Source organism: Aspergillus sydowii, assembly GCF_001890705.1.
Source record: "Aspergillus sydowii CBS 593.65 unplaced genomic scaffold ASPSYscaffold_2, whole genome shotgun sequence".
NCBI classification, from domain to species: Eukaryota; Fungi; Ascomycota; class Eurotiomycetes; order Eurotiales; family Aspergillaceae; genus Aspergillus; species Aspergillus sydowii.
Window position 1 is genome coordinate 2648629 of NW_024467860.1, and position 12843 is coordinate 2661471.

General features: G+C 48.2%; 7 protein-coding genes across 7 annotated transcripts; 3 read left to right on the plus strand and 4 right to left on the minus strand.

The window, feature by feature from the left end:
• The first annotated feature begins 657 nt into the window (after nt 1-657).
• ASPSYDRAFT_660332 (uncharacterized protein) lies at nt 658-1996 on the plus strand. The gene has a single exon (XM_040850344.1). The coding sequence runs from the start codon at nt 937-939 to the stop codon at nt 1633-1635; it is 699 nt and encodes a 232-aa protein (XP_040706514.1). The 5' UTR covers nt 658-936; the 3' UTR covers nt 1636-1996.
• On the minus strand, nt 1827-2957 carry ASPSYDRAFT_55482 (BTB/POZ domain-containing protein; the record flags this gene model as incomplete). The annotated part of the gene is made up of 3 exons (XM_040849044.1): nt 1827-2579; nt 2646-2772; nt 2830-2957. The coding sequence occupies 3 exons, from the start codon at nt 2955-2957 to the stop codon at nt 1827-1829; spliced, it is 1008 nt and encodes a 335-aa protein (XP_040706515.1).
• A 658-nt stretch (nt 2958-3615) lies between these two features.
• Nucleotides 3616-4379, plus strand: ASPSYDRAFT_660741 (uncharacterized protein). The gene is made up of 4 exons (XM_040850347.1): nt 3616-3715; nt 3847-3871; nt 3921-4091; nt 4150-4379. Exons 1-4 carry the CDS (start codon nt 3699-3701, stop codon nt 4207-4209), a joined length of 273 nt encoding a protein of 90 aa, XP_040706516.1. The 5' UTR covers nt 3616-3698; the 3' UTR covers nt 4210-4379.
• A 579-nt stretch (nt 4380-4958) lies between these two features.
• On the plus strand, nt 4959-5544 carry ASPSYDRAFT_41379 (uncharacterized protein). The gene is made up of 2 exons (XM_040846270.1): nt 4959-5107; nt 5163-5544. Exons 1-2 carry the CDS (start codon nt 5013-5015, stop codon nt 5485-5487), a joined length of 420 nt encoding a protein of 139 aa, XP_040706517.1. The 5' UTR covers nt 4959-5012; the 3' UTR covers nt 5488-5544.
• A 330-nt stretch (nt 5545-5874) lies between these two features.
• ASPSYDRAFT_145529 (heavy metal translocating P-type ATPase) lies at nt 5875-9486 on the minus strand (the record flags this gene model as incomplete). The annotated part of the gene is made up of 1 exon (XM_040841530.1): nt 5875-9486. The coding sequence occupies one exon, from the start codon at nt 9484-9486 to the stop codon at nt 5875-5877; it is 3612 nt and encodes a 1203-aa protein (XP_040706518.1).
• A 363-nt stretch (nt 9487-9849) lies between these two features.
• Nucleotides 9850-10459, minus strand: ASPSYDRAFT_41382 (uncharacterized protein). The gene has a single exon (XM_040846271.1). The coding sequence runs from the start codon at nt 10283-10285 to the stop codon at nt 10115-10117; it is 171 nt and encodes a 56-aa protein (XP_040706519.1). The 5' UTR covers nt 10286-10459; the 3' UTR covers nt 9850-10114.
• A 1007-nt stretch (nt 10460-11466) lies between these two features.
• ASPSYDRAFT_55484 (uncharacterized protein) lies at nt 11467-12549 on the minus strand (the record flags this gene model as incomplete). Its single annotated transcript, XM_040849045.1, has 2 exons — nt 11467-12326; nt 12360-12549. The coding sequence occupies 2 exons, from the start codon at nt 12547-12549 to the stop codon at nt 11467-11469; spliced, it is 1050 nt and encodes a 349-aa protein (XP_040706520.1).
• Nucleotides 12550-12843: the final 294 nt, after the last annotated feature.

The window sequence follows — 12843 nt, forward strand, 5'->3', positions numbered from 1 at the left end:
AACAGGATCAGCAAACTCGTGACAAGGGGCCTCCCGATCCCAAGTGAAGACGGTTTTATTTCTTTCTTTGTATCTCGATGACGATCTCTAAGCAATCATATATTCTTATTTCTACCTTCAAGTGCTTCAGCAGTACTTCAGGCCAACAAAAGCAGATATTATTGGCCAGAAAAGTCCCGCAAATAAAGCCTTGGCATGGACAAACGGAAGTAGACTGAAGTAGAGCCCCACTTATTGAGCCCACGATCATATCTTCTGCGACCAGATGAGTACTGTTTATTTTATCATATCCTTTCGGCATTCCTAGCCTCATGGAGCGCCTTTGCACTCGTCACTGTTATAACCAGGCATTATTGACCCGTCTGTCCCGCATGCTTCCCGGACTAAGTCTTTGTCTATTCGCTACAGCAATAGTACTTACTGTGTAAGACAACTGAATTCGCTCCTATAAGATTTTTTTCCATTCTTCCTATAAAAATAGCCACTTCGGATAATGCCTTTGCTTTTATCCTAGGTAAATAATTCGGAACCGATCTCCAACCGAAGCGCACCATGGACCAAGAAGATATTAAAACGGCTCTTTTAAACCGATACCACCAGATAGAAAGCCTTATGGACAAATTATATGATGTGCGCTGAGTTGTAACTATTGCATCAACTCTTCTTTAGCTTACCAAATTCAAGGAACTCAAACTTTGCAAATCGGATATCCAACGATTGGATAACTCTCGGGAGGCCAGAACCTCTCAAGCGGATGATAGCACAACTTTTAGAACCGCTCAATCGCATCTTGTATCAGGCACAGAACATGCAATTTTACTACCCCCACCACCAGCCTTACCTTTTATAGAACTACCATTGCAATACTCAAGGGATGAGAGGCCACAGCCTAGAAGGCCCAGGCGCAAACCAGATTGGACGAAATGGCCGAGGATCATGGGATGCAGGTACAGCGTCTCTATTATACAAAGAAACCTTACGGGATCCATATCTGAATGCGGCCCTGACAAGCTCTTGACTACGCGGCTCTTTTTCGCCATAGCCAGTCCACTCGCTATGACTCAACTTCAAGAACTTTTAGGCTCGATGCGACAAAATAACAGTATCCTCCCTATTCCTGAACTGGATTCTGTTGATGGCGCTTTGAATGCCCTTTGCATATCACAGGGCTCTAATTTGATTGCATCTATTCGAACAAGGCTTCACCTAGTTGATCTCGTCGAGTCGTATAAGCAAAAAAGAATGCAATACCAGCGAGACAGCGGTCAAGCATTCACAGATTCTGAGACTATAGCACGTATTACTCGCGAGAGGTTCCCGCTGCTAGAACGGGATGCTCCAGAGTTCAGGCGTCAATATGACAATCTACGACGTAAGCTATATGACGGCAGGAACTGGCATATGCTTGCCCTAGAGTTTGGTAAATCGATAGTCTATTTCCTTCCAAGCAGAGGAGAGTTTGAGATCTCAAACACTACGCATGTAAATCCCCCGAGATCCTCTTATAAAAAGCTGACCTCTTTACTAGAGTCCAACGAGTACCAGAATGCCACTTTGACAATTTTCTGGAACTTCTGCATGAAAAGCGTGGCAGCTTCCTTCAAAAGTGTATCGAACAAATGGATGGAATTTTAAAAGATCGCTCAAATTTACGCCGGACTAGTCTGCTAAGACTGGAAGCAACGTCTCCAGATGAGGTCAGAGAAACAAAGTTCGACTCTGATGCGTTGCTGTTACTTCTCAGACCCTTGTGAAACTCTTTTAGCTTGCTAATATCAGGCCTGTACTTTGTACCCTCTCAAGAAGCAGTGTCAACCTCATGCTCTTCAATTGTTTCCAAAACCCCATGGTAGAGATTCGTAGTCAACTCCCTTATATTCAAAGCCCGTGGCGAACGGATATGGTTTCATGTTAGGTGGCTCGCTCACATACTTATCCATAGTTGCAAGACAAAGATCGACGGTAAAGTTAGGAACTGCCTTTAGAAGCTCGGAATCAATTGCCGGGCTAAATCCTTTTCGAAGACTAGGCAGATTGTTCACCACAACATCTATTGCCAGTGTTTTTAATTCCTGGTAGTTGGCCCTTTCCGAATAGAGCTCCTTGATTACCTCGGCAAACAAATCCCTCTCTGAGCAATCCATAAAAGATGCACGGAATTGCTCCTTTGCTTTGTCTTTCAAGGAGCTGATCATAAAATAGTCTGCTTCACCGAAGACGCGCATGTGAAAGTAGCATGGGTGGCATTCAGCTGAAGGATCAACGACAGGATCCGTGGCATCCTCCTGGTCGCTTTGGTCGCTTCCACCCATGGGATCTTGCGCGATATTTTCTGAACTGTGTATGATAATCTCATCGGTGGCCTCTTCTACTTCTGACGCAAGCTGATTCGGATCATGCCCTTTCGAGATAGACGTTATCAAAGGCTCTTTCGCACACTCCGTATCGCTATCGAGCTGTGGATCTTGAGCTTTAGGGATAAGGCGTCCGAGAGTATAATTTCCCGTATATAGAAATTCGAGCACCTTCTCAAGAAGGACTGGGTCTGTATTGTCAAGACAGATAGGCTCATGGGTCTCCTGGATCGCAAAAGCAGTCTGTGAGACTTGGTCTGAAGGGTTGTTTAAAAGTTTGATGTTTCGCACCTTGAATTCTCCAAAACAAGCTCTTTTGAAATACTCAGACCTAGAGCAAACCACAATTTTATGAGCTGGTAAGGTTCTACCCTTGCAGATAATTTCCAAGTCGCTGTATTCTGAGTTGAGATGAAGGCTAAGTTTACGTTAGCGGCAAAGCTACTTTATCTCAACTGAGTTACACATTTCTCACTTAGCAATAAGACCCAAAAGATGTTCTTGTGCCTTGCCATCTGGCCTGTTGGAGGACTCTGGGTCGGGATCTCGATCGGCCGGCACAGATGGTTGTGAGACTTTGCGGTTTTTCTTTTTCCCTGCCATTGCTGGGCAGAAAATGAAGTATAAAATTTAAGTTTCTATCCAGTTGATAGATACTAGAAGCGGCTGACAGGGACATAGTAACGCAGATATCTGTACCAAGTCCGATTTTCTTATAATCGGGGTTCAACCCCTCTTCAGTGCATTGGCTGCACGATATTTGCCAGCAAAGCAAGAAAGTCTCTCAGCCTAAGTAGTAACCAATCAGACCTGTTTTGCAGCAAGATCCTCCGCGTGGCGATGGCTGATTCGGTAGGCACCAAACGCGATGAACGGTTTGGAGCGTTTCTTTGCCCGAAAATGCCTAAGGCGTTTCAACTAACGAAAATCCCACCCGAGTCACGCACCACACCCGAGCCGCTCACCCAGTATTCCATACAAATACTTCGGATTTTTTTTTTTGCTAGTATTGCTAGTTGGACTCGGCCCTCTTGCCCCACCAATTTCGAGACGTTCGCCGCGCTTTTGGTGGCATGGTGGTTGTTTGAGTAAGTACGTGCTGAACGCGCGTTGACTTTTGGTGGTGAGGCCGGCTCGCTTGGGAATTACATTAACTTAACTAGTTCATGGTCACACAGACGAACACCAGCTTCTTGAACCACTGAAGGCTGAACGTAGAGTCATTGGCCGGAGTTCTCCATCCGCCTCTCAGAGAAACGGAGATGTCCTTGAAGCACGAGCGGCATCAGGGTCGCACTGGTTTTGATTGGTTCACAGCTAACACCCCACTTCAGCGGATCAGCGATGATGAAGCAGACCAGGTAAGACGCGCATTGAGCTTCAGATGCCCAACAACCAAGTCCCCGAAGTGGGACAAATGAGGAGGCCTGTGAATAGATCTCAGAAGCACTGATGTTACGTCGCGATAGTTATTGATATTGCGTGCGTTCAGATTATCACTTTCCAATTTTGACTATGTAAGGTCTTCAACTTCCGGTGAAGAAGCGTCGCTCTGAAACCGCAAAGGCGGCATCACAGCAGAAACATAGACGGAAGAATACTATATATAAGAGAGCGGCGGAATATAGCCTGGAATGCAAGGCTGATACCCTGGTGGCTATCCAGATCAGAAAGACTGGCGAAATCTATGTCTTTGATTCCACTGGAGGAAGATGGCTTGGGGCACTATCGAGATTAGTATTTTGCACCGAGGTTTGGTAGTTCACTAGATAACCTCGCTGACGTACTGTAACAGGATGGATGTTACCCTCGTCCAATCCCGGTGACTATGGAGGATATCATCCCTGGGATCTAAAGCGAGGATGAGAGAATGCTGATGGCGACAAGCAGGGAGAAGGCCGAATCATTTTGAATAAATCTTGCCCAACGATGCTCTATTATGTTCTTACGTGATCCGCTTGCTCTTAAACATGTAAAGGAAAACGAGCTCTATCTATGCTTAGATTAAAATAACTCGTCTGGCCTTGCAATAATTGCGCAATCATTTGGTTTCGCGTGGTCTGGATCTTGAGATAATCGCAACTTCCTATCTTCCCACCTTATAATATTTTATTCGCTGAGAACATGGAATGTCCAAAGGAACATGTTTCTTAGTGCCAGAGTTCAGCAGGACAGGGTCCCCTGCGGCAAATACTTACTGTTTGGAAATGTGATCTGAGAGGTGCTTATTGCGGGGACTCCGTTCTCTCACTATAACAGAAATCTGTACCTCCTTTGGAACAGAATGACAGGTCTGCCTCTCTGTTAGTATCCGCGTGTTGCAGAATTCATGGGCTAATGTTAGGTGCGGCGTATTATCCTTGCATGTTGGACAAATGAATAGGTTATCTTTAGCACACCCAGCTTGTTAAAATAGGTTCACATAGAGGGCACAAATCGCGCAGAAGGACGGCTTGCTGATTGGTCGGAGGAGGAAGGCGCCTTGGTTACAGGAAACTCTATTTTACCAGGCGGCATAATACATCACATGCTTTACCGAATCAGGATGTATTTAGGACGCAAAAACAGCTCAGGATCAAATATTAAAGCCATTGATATCTAACAGGACGGCATAATACCATATATTCTCCGCAGATAATCTTATTACAATTCAGAGTAATGGGTGACCATATCACACAACGTCTATCGATCATTATCAAAAATAATCTACACCAAGGCGGTACTATCGCGGTTAGAAACACTTTAGTAACACGGTATTTGAAGAATCCTCCTATCTTGGAACTGAAGTTGTATTGACCTTCGTGACAGTGGTGAACCATACAACAGATGCCGGAAGCCAACCCTGATGGCGCCTGAAGATGTGAATAAGTTAGTGATATGTCATGGCGAGGAAGGGACGGCATCATTCTGTGGAAGTGCAGTCTACGGCTTGGGAGTCGAGGGCAGCTTGGATTTATACCATGGAGACGCTCGAATAGCATCACTGCACTGGAATGGTCCCTGGGCCCGGACTGGAAATCAGTTTGAGGCGACAAACGTTAACAGTGCAAAGTATCTAGTCAATATTTCTGGTATCCCTAGCCACGGGATTCTAGGAGACGTCTCCGTTATTGTAACGGAGGTTGCTTGTTAGATCGTGATAGTAAATGACAAGGATCGACACTCTGCAATAATAAAGAATAACAGCACCTTATTTTCTACAATCTACGGCCTGAAACTTGTTGCCTTAGCATGGATGAACTACCTTTCAAAAAAGTTGCTCGCCGGACTGTACAATATTCCTGTATTTTGTCTATACCCGCAGGCGGGCTGTGGTGCTTTTGAATTGACGCTGCTCGGATATTTCAGATGGTGATATTCTTATTAGACTTGTTCTAGGCTAGTCCTAGAGTAGCAACAGACAAGGCTCAGTTCATTAACACGAGAGACTTCGCTCAAATCATTGACAGGGTGGTCAGCCTTTCCAAGGACACAAAAGAAATCATGTACGTAAAATTAACTCTGCCTAACCAAAGATACTCTATTTAGCTGACCTGAAACCGACCAATGGCAATCGAGTCCTCATCAACAGACTGCTGCAAACAACGCTGACACTACTCAAAGCCATCGCCAAACTAGCCCAAACAGGGTCCAACCGAATGTGATTACCATTGCTCACGATGGGATAGAAGACACCAGCGGCCACCGGGATAGCAATACAATTGTATACCAGAGCCCAGCCGAAGTTGTACTTGACTCTGTTGAACACAATGCGACTGAGATCAATAAGAGTCAAGAGCGATGTCAGGCCGGAGGATATAAGGACGAATTCTGCCGATGAGATTGCGATCTCGGAGCCAGACCCTATAGCAATACCAACGTCGGCCACTGTGAGCGCGGGGGAGTCATTAATTCCATCGCCAACCATAGCAACAAGTGGTCGGGTGCGCCTTGATCCTTTCCCCCAGTTGAACCATCTCCTCTTGGAGGGTCTCGGCACCGTCTTCTGGAGATATCGTATCTTCTCTGCCTTTTGCTCAGGCAAAATCCCGGCGATGATATTCTCCGGGGGTATTCCGACTATTTTACCAACCGCATGAGCCGTCGTTGGATTGTCTCCCGAAATCATCCATACGGAAATTCCTCTGTTGCGAAGAGCATGCAGGACCTCTTTGGCCTCTGGGCGTACAGGATCAGCCACAGCCAGCATCATAGAAAGCACCCAATGCACCTTTTCGATATCTCCGGCCCCTTCTCGGACTCTAGTTCCGACCAAAACGACCGACTTAGCTTCGCGCTTCCAAGCTGTGAGGATGGCGGCGTTCGCAGACAAGATGGTGATCCCGTGGTCAAGCATTAAGGCCTCGTTGCCCACGATAACGTCAAGGATAGACGATGGCCGGTGACCAAGAGGGAAGGATCCCTTCATACCCTTCCCTGGGATCTCGTCAACAGCGGAGGCTGTGAGGGCCGGGGGTCTCCTGGAGCCAGTAAAGGACACCATCGCCTGAGCAATCGGGTGACTGCTTTTCTGCTCGAGCGTTAATACCGCGCCCCAGACCTCATCAATATTTTCTTCGTGGGTTGTTTTGTGGTCGGTGACGGACGGCTGGACCCCTTCGGTAATCGTGCCTGTCTTGTCAAAGACAATGCAATCCAGCTGACTAGCCTCTTGAAAAGCTTCGCCGCCTCCTTTAACTAGGATTCCATACTGAGCAGCAAGTCCGCCGCCGACAAAGAGTGCGGTCGGGGCAGCGAGTCCAATCCCACATGGACAAGCAACAACGAAGACAGAAATAGCGAACTGCAATGACCAGAACTCCCATCCACCGGCCCCGCCCTCCAGCCAGGACAACGGCAAGCGGCCAGAGACACCTAATAACAACCAAATAATCCAGTCCAGGACAGCGATGAGGGTAATTAAGGGGACAAAGTAGCCCGTGATCAAGTCTGCCGTGCGCTCGATTGGTGCTCTCCGAACCTGTCCTTCGCGAACAGCGCTGATGATCTGGTCCAGCATCGAGTCACCGGAGAGATGGGTGATGCGGACAAGAACGGGGTTTGCTCGGTTAGTGGTCCCAGAAAAGACTTCATCCCCGATGGACTTGGGGACCGGCTTTGATTCGCCTGTCAAACTCGACTCGTCAAACTGTGATGTTCCTTCAACAACAATACCGTCGTACGGCGGAGAGGCACCATTGGCCACACTGACCACATCATTGAGCTCCAGCTGATCAATCGGGACCGTGTGCGGTGTAACAGATGGGGAAGAGGGCTCTGCCTCCTTTGACGCAACCAAGACCGCCGTCGTCGGACGCAACTTGCCTAGTAAGCTCACGGCATCTCCGGCCTTAGCCTTGCTGTAAGCCTCGAGCAACCGACCAATCATGAGGAACATTGTTAGAAAAACAACAGAATCGAAGAATGACTCAACATGGGTGACTCTGAGGCCGTCGGCGGGCTGAGTGGCATTGATACCCAAAATAGCGATGGAGGAAAAGTACGCAACGGTAGTACCCAGAGACATCAGCATATCCATGCTGCCAAAGCGGTAGAATCGACGGAGGATTGGGGTCTTGCTACCTGGCCACCACAGTGCCACAAGCTCACTGAGCATCCGGCGGTGAAACAGATCCGCAGCGAAGAAGTACACCGGGGTCGCCATAATAAACAGCGCCCATTCCATGCGTGAGACTTGACCGGCCCAGATGGGCTGCTCGAGGTACATGACCCCTGAATTGTCTCCAGGTACCAAAGACATATAGACGATCCCGATAATAAACGCTGGGATAGCAGTCAACACTGCCAATAGCAGGCGGCGGGCGATGCGCCACATGTGTCGACGTTGCATCATTTGGGAGCGCTCCTCGAGACTGGGGGGATGGTAAATAGATACTGTGAAAGCCTTATCCACCTGGGCGATCGCATGTAAGATATGCCGAATGGTGAAATTGGGGCTGTCCGGGGTATACGCTATAGTGAGCCGTGGACGTCCCTTTCGAAGAGGGTCCGTCAGCTGGAGACAATTGGAAAACACGCTCAGAGCATCTAGAATCCGCTGGGGGCAGTTTGGGCAATGCATCCCCTCCACCTGGATAGTGACGGACCGGTTCAAGGCACGTTGCTCGGATGGGGCGCTCCTCTCGGCCTCGCCGAGTGCAGCGGCGTAACCCAATTCGCTGATAATGGCGATGACCTCTTCCAGATGCTCCTTCCCTTGCAGTTCTACCGTCGCACTCCCTGACACAAGATTCACGTCCACTTTTGTGACCCATTCGTAACGGTTGAGCGTGTCTGTAACTGTCCCAACGCAGGAGCTGCAGGTCATGCCCCCGATAACATAGGAGGCTCGCCATATGTCGGTCGACGCTGATGGTTTCGATTGTCTCTTGGGCAGGAGATCTTCACAATCAATCAGCTGGGCGGAATAGCCCGAGCCTGTAATTATCTCTAGCGCTTCGTTCACACGCGACCGGTCCAGGAGAACGATCACCGCGCTACTAGTCAGTAGATTAACGTCGGCCGACTGCACCCATGGTTGGTCGTTCAAAGCATTGGTAATCTTCCCGACGCATGAACTGCAAGACATTCCACTAATTGATAATGTGATGCGAGTGCGGGTTCCCGTCAGATGGTCGTCGACGACAGATACGAGGTCATTATCTCTGGGGCTGTCCGACTCGACGACCAGGGGGCTGAGGTTCTTTTGAATAACTGGCGGATCGTCACCAGTCCTGGATGATTGCGTCGCTAGCTGTGCAGAACATGCATCACATTGCCGGATATGCTGTTCTAACTCATGATGAGGATCCGGGTCAGAGGCGCGCCAGACGACTGATGGACGGGTTGAGCGCCACGTTCGAAGACTCTCGCTCTCAGGACCACCGTTTGTGGAATCACCAGATTCGACAACGCTGTCAATATCGAAGGCGGCATCTTCTAGGGCATGTACGATTTGTGAGGGACTCAGATCAATGGGATGCGCAACCTTGATCTCGTGCAGGACTATGGATACTGACACGGAGAAAGGGGGTGGATTGAGAGAAAATAGGGTATCGTTCACTGTAGAAACACATGAGGGACAATGGAGGTTGTTCACCAAGATGGTGCTAAACCTTGATTCAGGTGGCAAACGCTGCTCAGTAGAAGCCATGGATGTAGAGGCAAGTATGAGCCGAATGTATATTTGAGGGCAGCCCTTTGTGCAAGGCCTAGCTTTTATATATCCGTTGTCCAGGCTGATTTCAAATCTACAAGTTATGTATGTCAGAAGAAGATTCAGGAAACGCGATAATGCCGCAAGAATTGACTACTTGGCACAGCCAGACTTTGCGTCCAAGTAACCACTGTTGAGGAGTGCGATGCGCCATTTGCGCGCCAAACTCAAATCCTCGCACGGCACCTTCAACAGATTTACGATCATTTGACCTGGCAGCATGAAAAGGCCACGCAAGACTTGCCGTTCTCTCCCGCTGTTTTCGACCTACTTTGCTGCAATCCTATAACTCTTGCCGGTGACAAGGACCTACTTCAGCCTCAGAACTCAAGACTCCTAGAAAGCAGTAAAGGAAAAAATTACGTCCAAACCGGTTGCAATAACCTATAATAAAACTAGTATCAAGGGTACCAGGTATCGCTCTCCGGACTACTATAAGATACCGAAGCTAGGATCACCTCCTTGAATGCCTTTTGCTGATAAATGAGATCATCCCCTTCCCATACCAGAACATTCATTCAGACATCCCGGCAAGATAGCTCTCTTTAAACAGGAAGAGTAGAAGTCAGTGACAGCTATGATGGCCCTGAACCCGCTGACTATACTGCGTCCAGACCAGTAGACCAGCACAAATGATTACGCGCCGAATATTACCACGGCTGAAGCCTTCACGCGCGATGCTGGCGGACAGAGTCAAGATAGAAATGGCCAAAAAGAAAAATCGCAGCTTTTGCATGCCAACTGCGGTAATAGAACCAGCAAAAATAAAGTCAAGCATAGTCTGCTGATGGTCAGAATATAAAGCCCGTACAAGTTTGCATGGAGCATACTGGTAGCCAGCAACACGAACTGGATAATAAAGCAAATCCTTCGGGTAGCATAGTTGAAATCAACCAATGAGCGCGCCCACAGAGACCCTCGTTCTCGGCGCTAGGCCTGGAAGATTTCGCGGGAGCTGAACAATCGCGACACGGCATTTTGGGTGATTCCTTGAGATGAGATGATGATGATAACTTAGCCACACTATCAAATTCCCTATTTTGTCCCTATATAGCTATTCAGGCTCGCAGAAATGCGGCATTTTCGCCTTCAATTTACGAAGGGAATTGAGTGTACTCTGGAGTATGTTGCTTAACACGCGCCAGCTAAAAGGAGCGATAACCCCTCGCTGATATTCAAAGCAGATACTCCGTGTCTCCTCGACCCCTGCTCGTTTGGGTCAGAACGGGATTCGATTACACTTTCAAGGGCCCGTGTAATGATACTATTATATCTTTATTCATAGCAAGCTCTCCTCATAACGAGTGCATAGAGATAATACTGGTTTCCTTTTTCCTCGGTCGCAGATTTGAAGCACTGTGTGAAACAGCCTGTGCAGATCCTTTGAAGATGATGAAATTTTGAAGCTGTGCGAATCTGAGGACGGGTGACCACTCAATCTTTTGAGGTCGATTTTGGCGTATTGATATGCGATTTAAGACAACTCCTTTCAGGCCCCAACTCTTTATTCTCTCAATAATTGGAGCCTGCACATACAGCAAACATGTGGAGCTCCCTTTCATCCTCGTCTGCAGAAAGAGAACGGAGCCTGTCGTTGTGAAACAGCGACAAATGGGTGTCAGCCAGCCCTTCGCGGGAAACTGATCCAATGTGAGAGATTTTCGCGTTCTTTTGAGTTCCTTGGCGGTTGATGTTTCGGCGGCGAAGACTGAATGGCCAAGCATTTGCGAAGCCGCTAAAACCCGCGAAAACATCGCATTGGGGATGGACTGGAAAGCACACGCTCCGCACTCTCGAGGGAGGAACATTTAGCTACATTCGTCGGTTCTCAACTCTCAATTCTCGCCTCTCTAGTTTCCTCTCATCATTGGCTTAACGCCAAAGCACTCATCCCGCAGTAGTTTAAAATATATACAGTTAAGCCCATCTGCCGAGCAGTGCCATGAGTCCTGCACCAAGGCAGAGCAGAAGAAATGCCGACCAAACAGTGCGAAGAGGAGTCCGACGCATAAATGGGTTGAACAGGAACTCGCGCGCAATTAATTCGATAAGGCCAGTGTAAATAAGAATGCCTGCCGAGATAGCATCAAAAACACCGTTGACTATCAGTGTCGTCCGACCACTAGGTGGGTAGGTATTGCGCACTCCCAAGCCAACTGCGATGGCAATAGGGGTAGTCAGACCATAGACAGTACCCAGAATATAAGGCGTCCAGCGCCTGGAAGTCGGCCATGGAATCATCGCGAGGCGAGATCCCAGACCTAGTCCCTCGAATGTCTGGTGGAAGGTGAGAACGATATAGAGCGCGGTGAATTCAGAACCCGCAACTGCGAGTGTCAGGCCTATGAATATGGAATGGAAGATAATTCCAAATTCCAAAATAAAAACCCCGATAAGCTGGGCTGCATAGTCACCCATGAACGCGAAGTTGCCTCGAGCTACCTCTGCGTCTTTGTGTTCCAGGGGCCGGCTCAAATTATCGTCTATTGGTAGGTGACGTTTAGCCTGATTCCGACCACCAAAATTATCAACGCCGCCAAGGCACCGACCTCCGTCATCGACGATGTCGCTCTGTTGACTCGTGCCGAAATATGAATGGCGCATAATCATCAGTTCCACCAAGAACATAGCAACGATGGTCATGAGAATGATGCCCTCCACCCAAGGATACTCCGAGATCGGACCAGCCAAGCAGTCATCCCTTAGGGCCTCTTCCGCTGGAGCAAGCAAATGAATAAAAGCAGTTGCAATAATGACACCAGAGCCAAAATATTTGGCTATAAAAAACGCCCAGTGTGCGATTCGCTCACACTTAGCGCCGACTGTGCTTGAACGTTTCACTAGCACAGGGAAAACCGCCGCTATCATCGAGCCAGCCATGATGACGAAAATGGATGAAACGCGGAGGCCCAGCTGACCGTCATACTCGTTTCCGGTTTCACAGGTATCAGTATTGTCGCCAGTATCCCGTTGGAGAGAGCGTAACAGTTCCGTGTCCATCCTGACAAGCAATGTATTGAGGATTGAGTTCTAACACGGGCAAAAATGGGATCGAATGACTTGAAAGAAAATCCTGCAAAGTGATACACGCACTAAAATCGGACTTGTTTGCAACAGTGCACCAGAAAGAGTTGGTGATAGCAAACTTTGCAATGACTGTCTTTCATCCTCTATTAAATATCCATCGTCCATCAAGGTCCTCGCTTCACAACAAGGATGACTTACTCAAGGCTTTTGATAAGAGTCTATGAAGGATTGGGAAGGAAGTGGACGTGGGGTAAAAAAGAGGCAGGC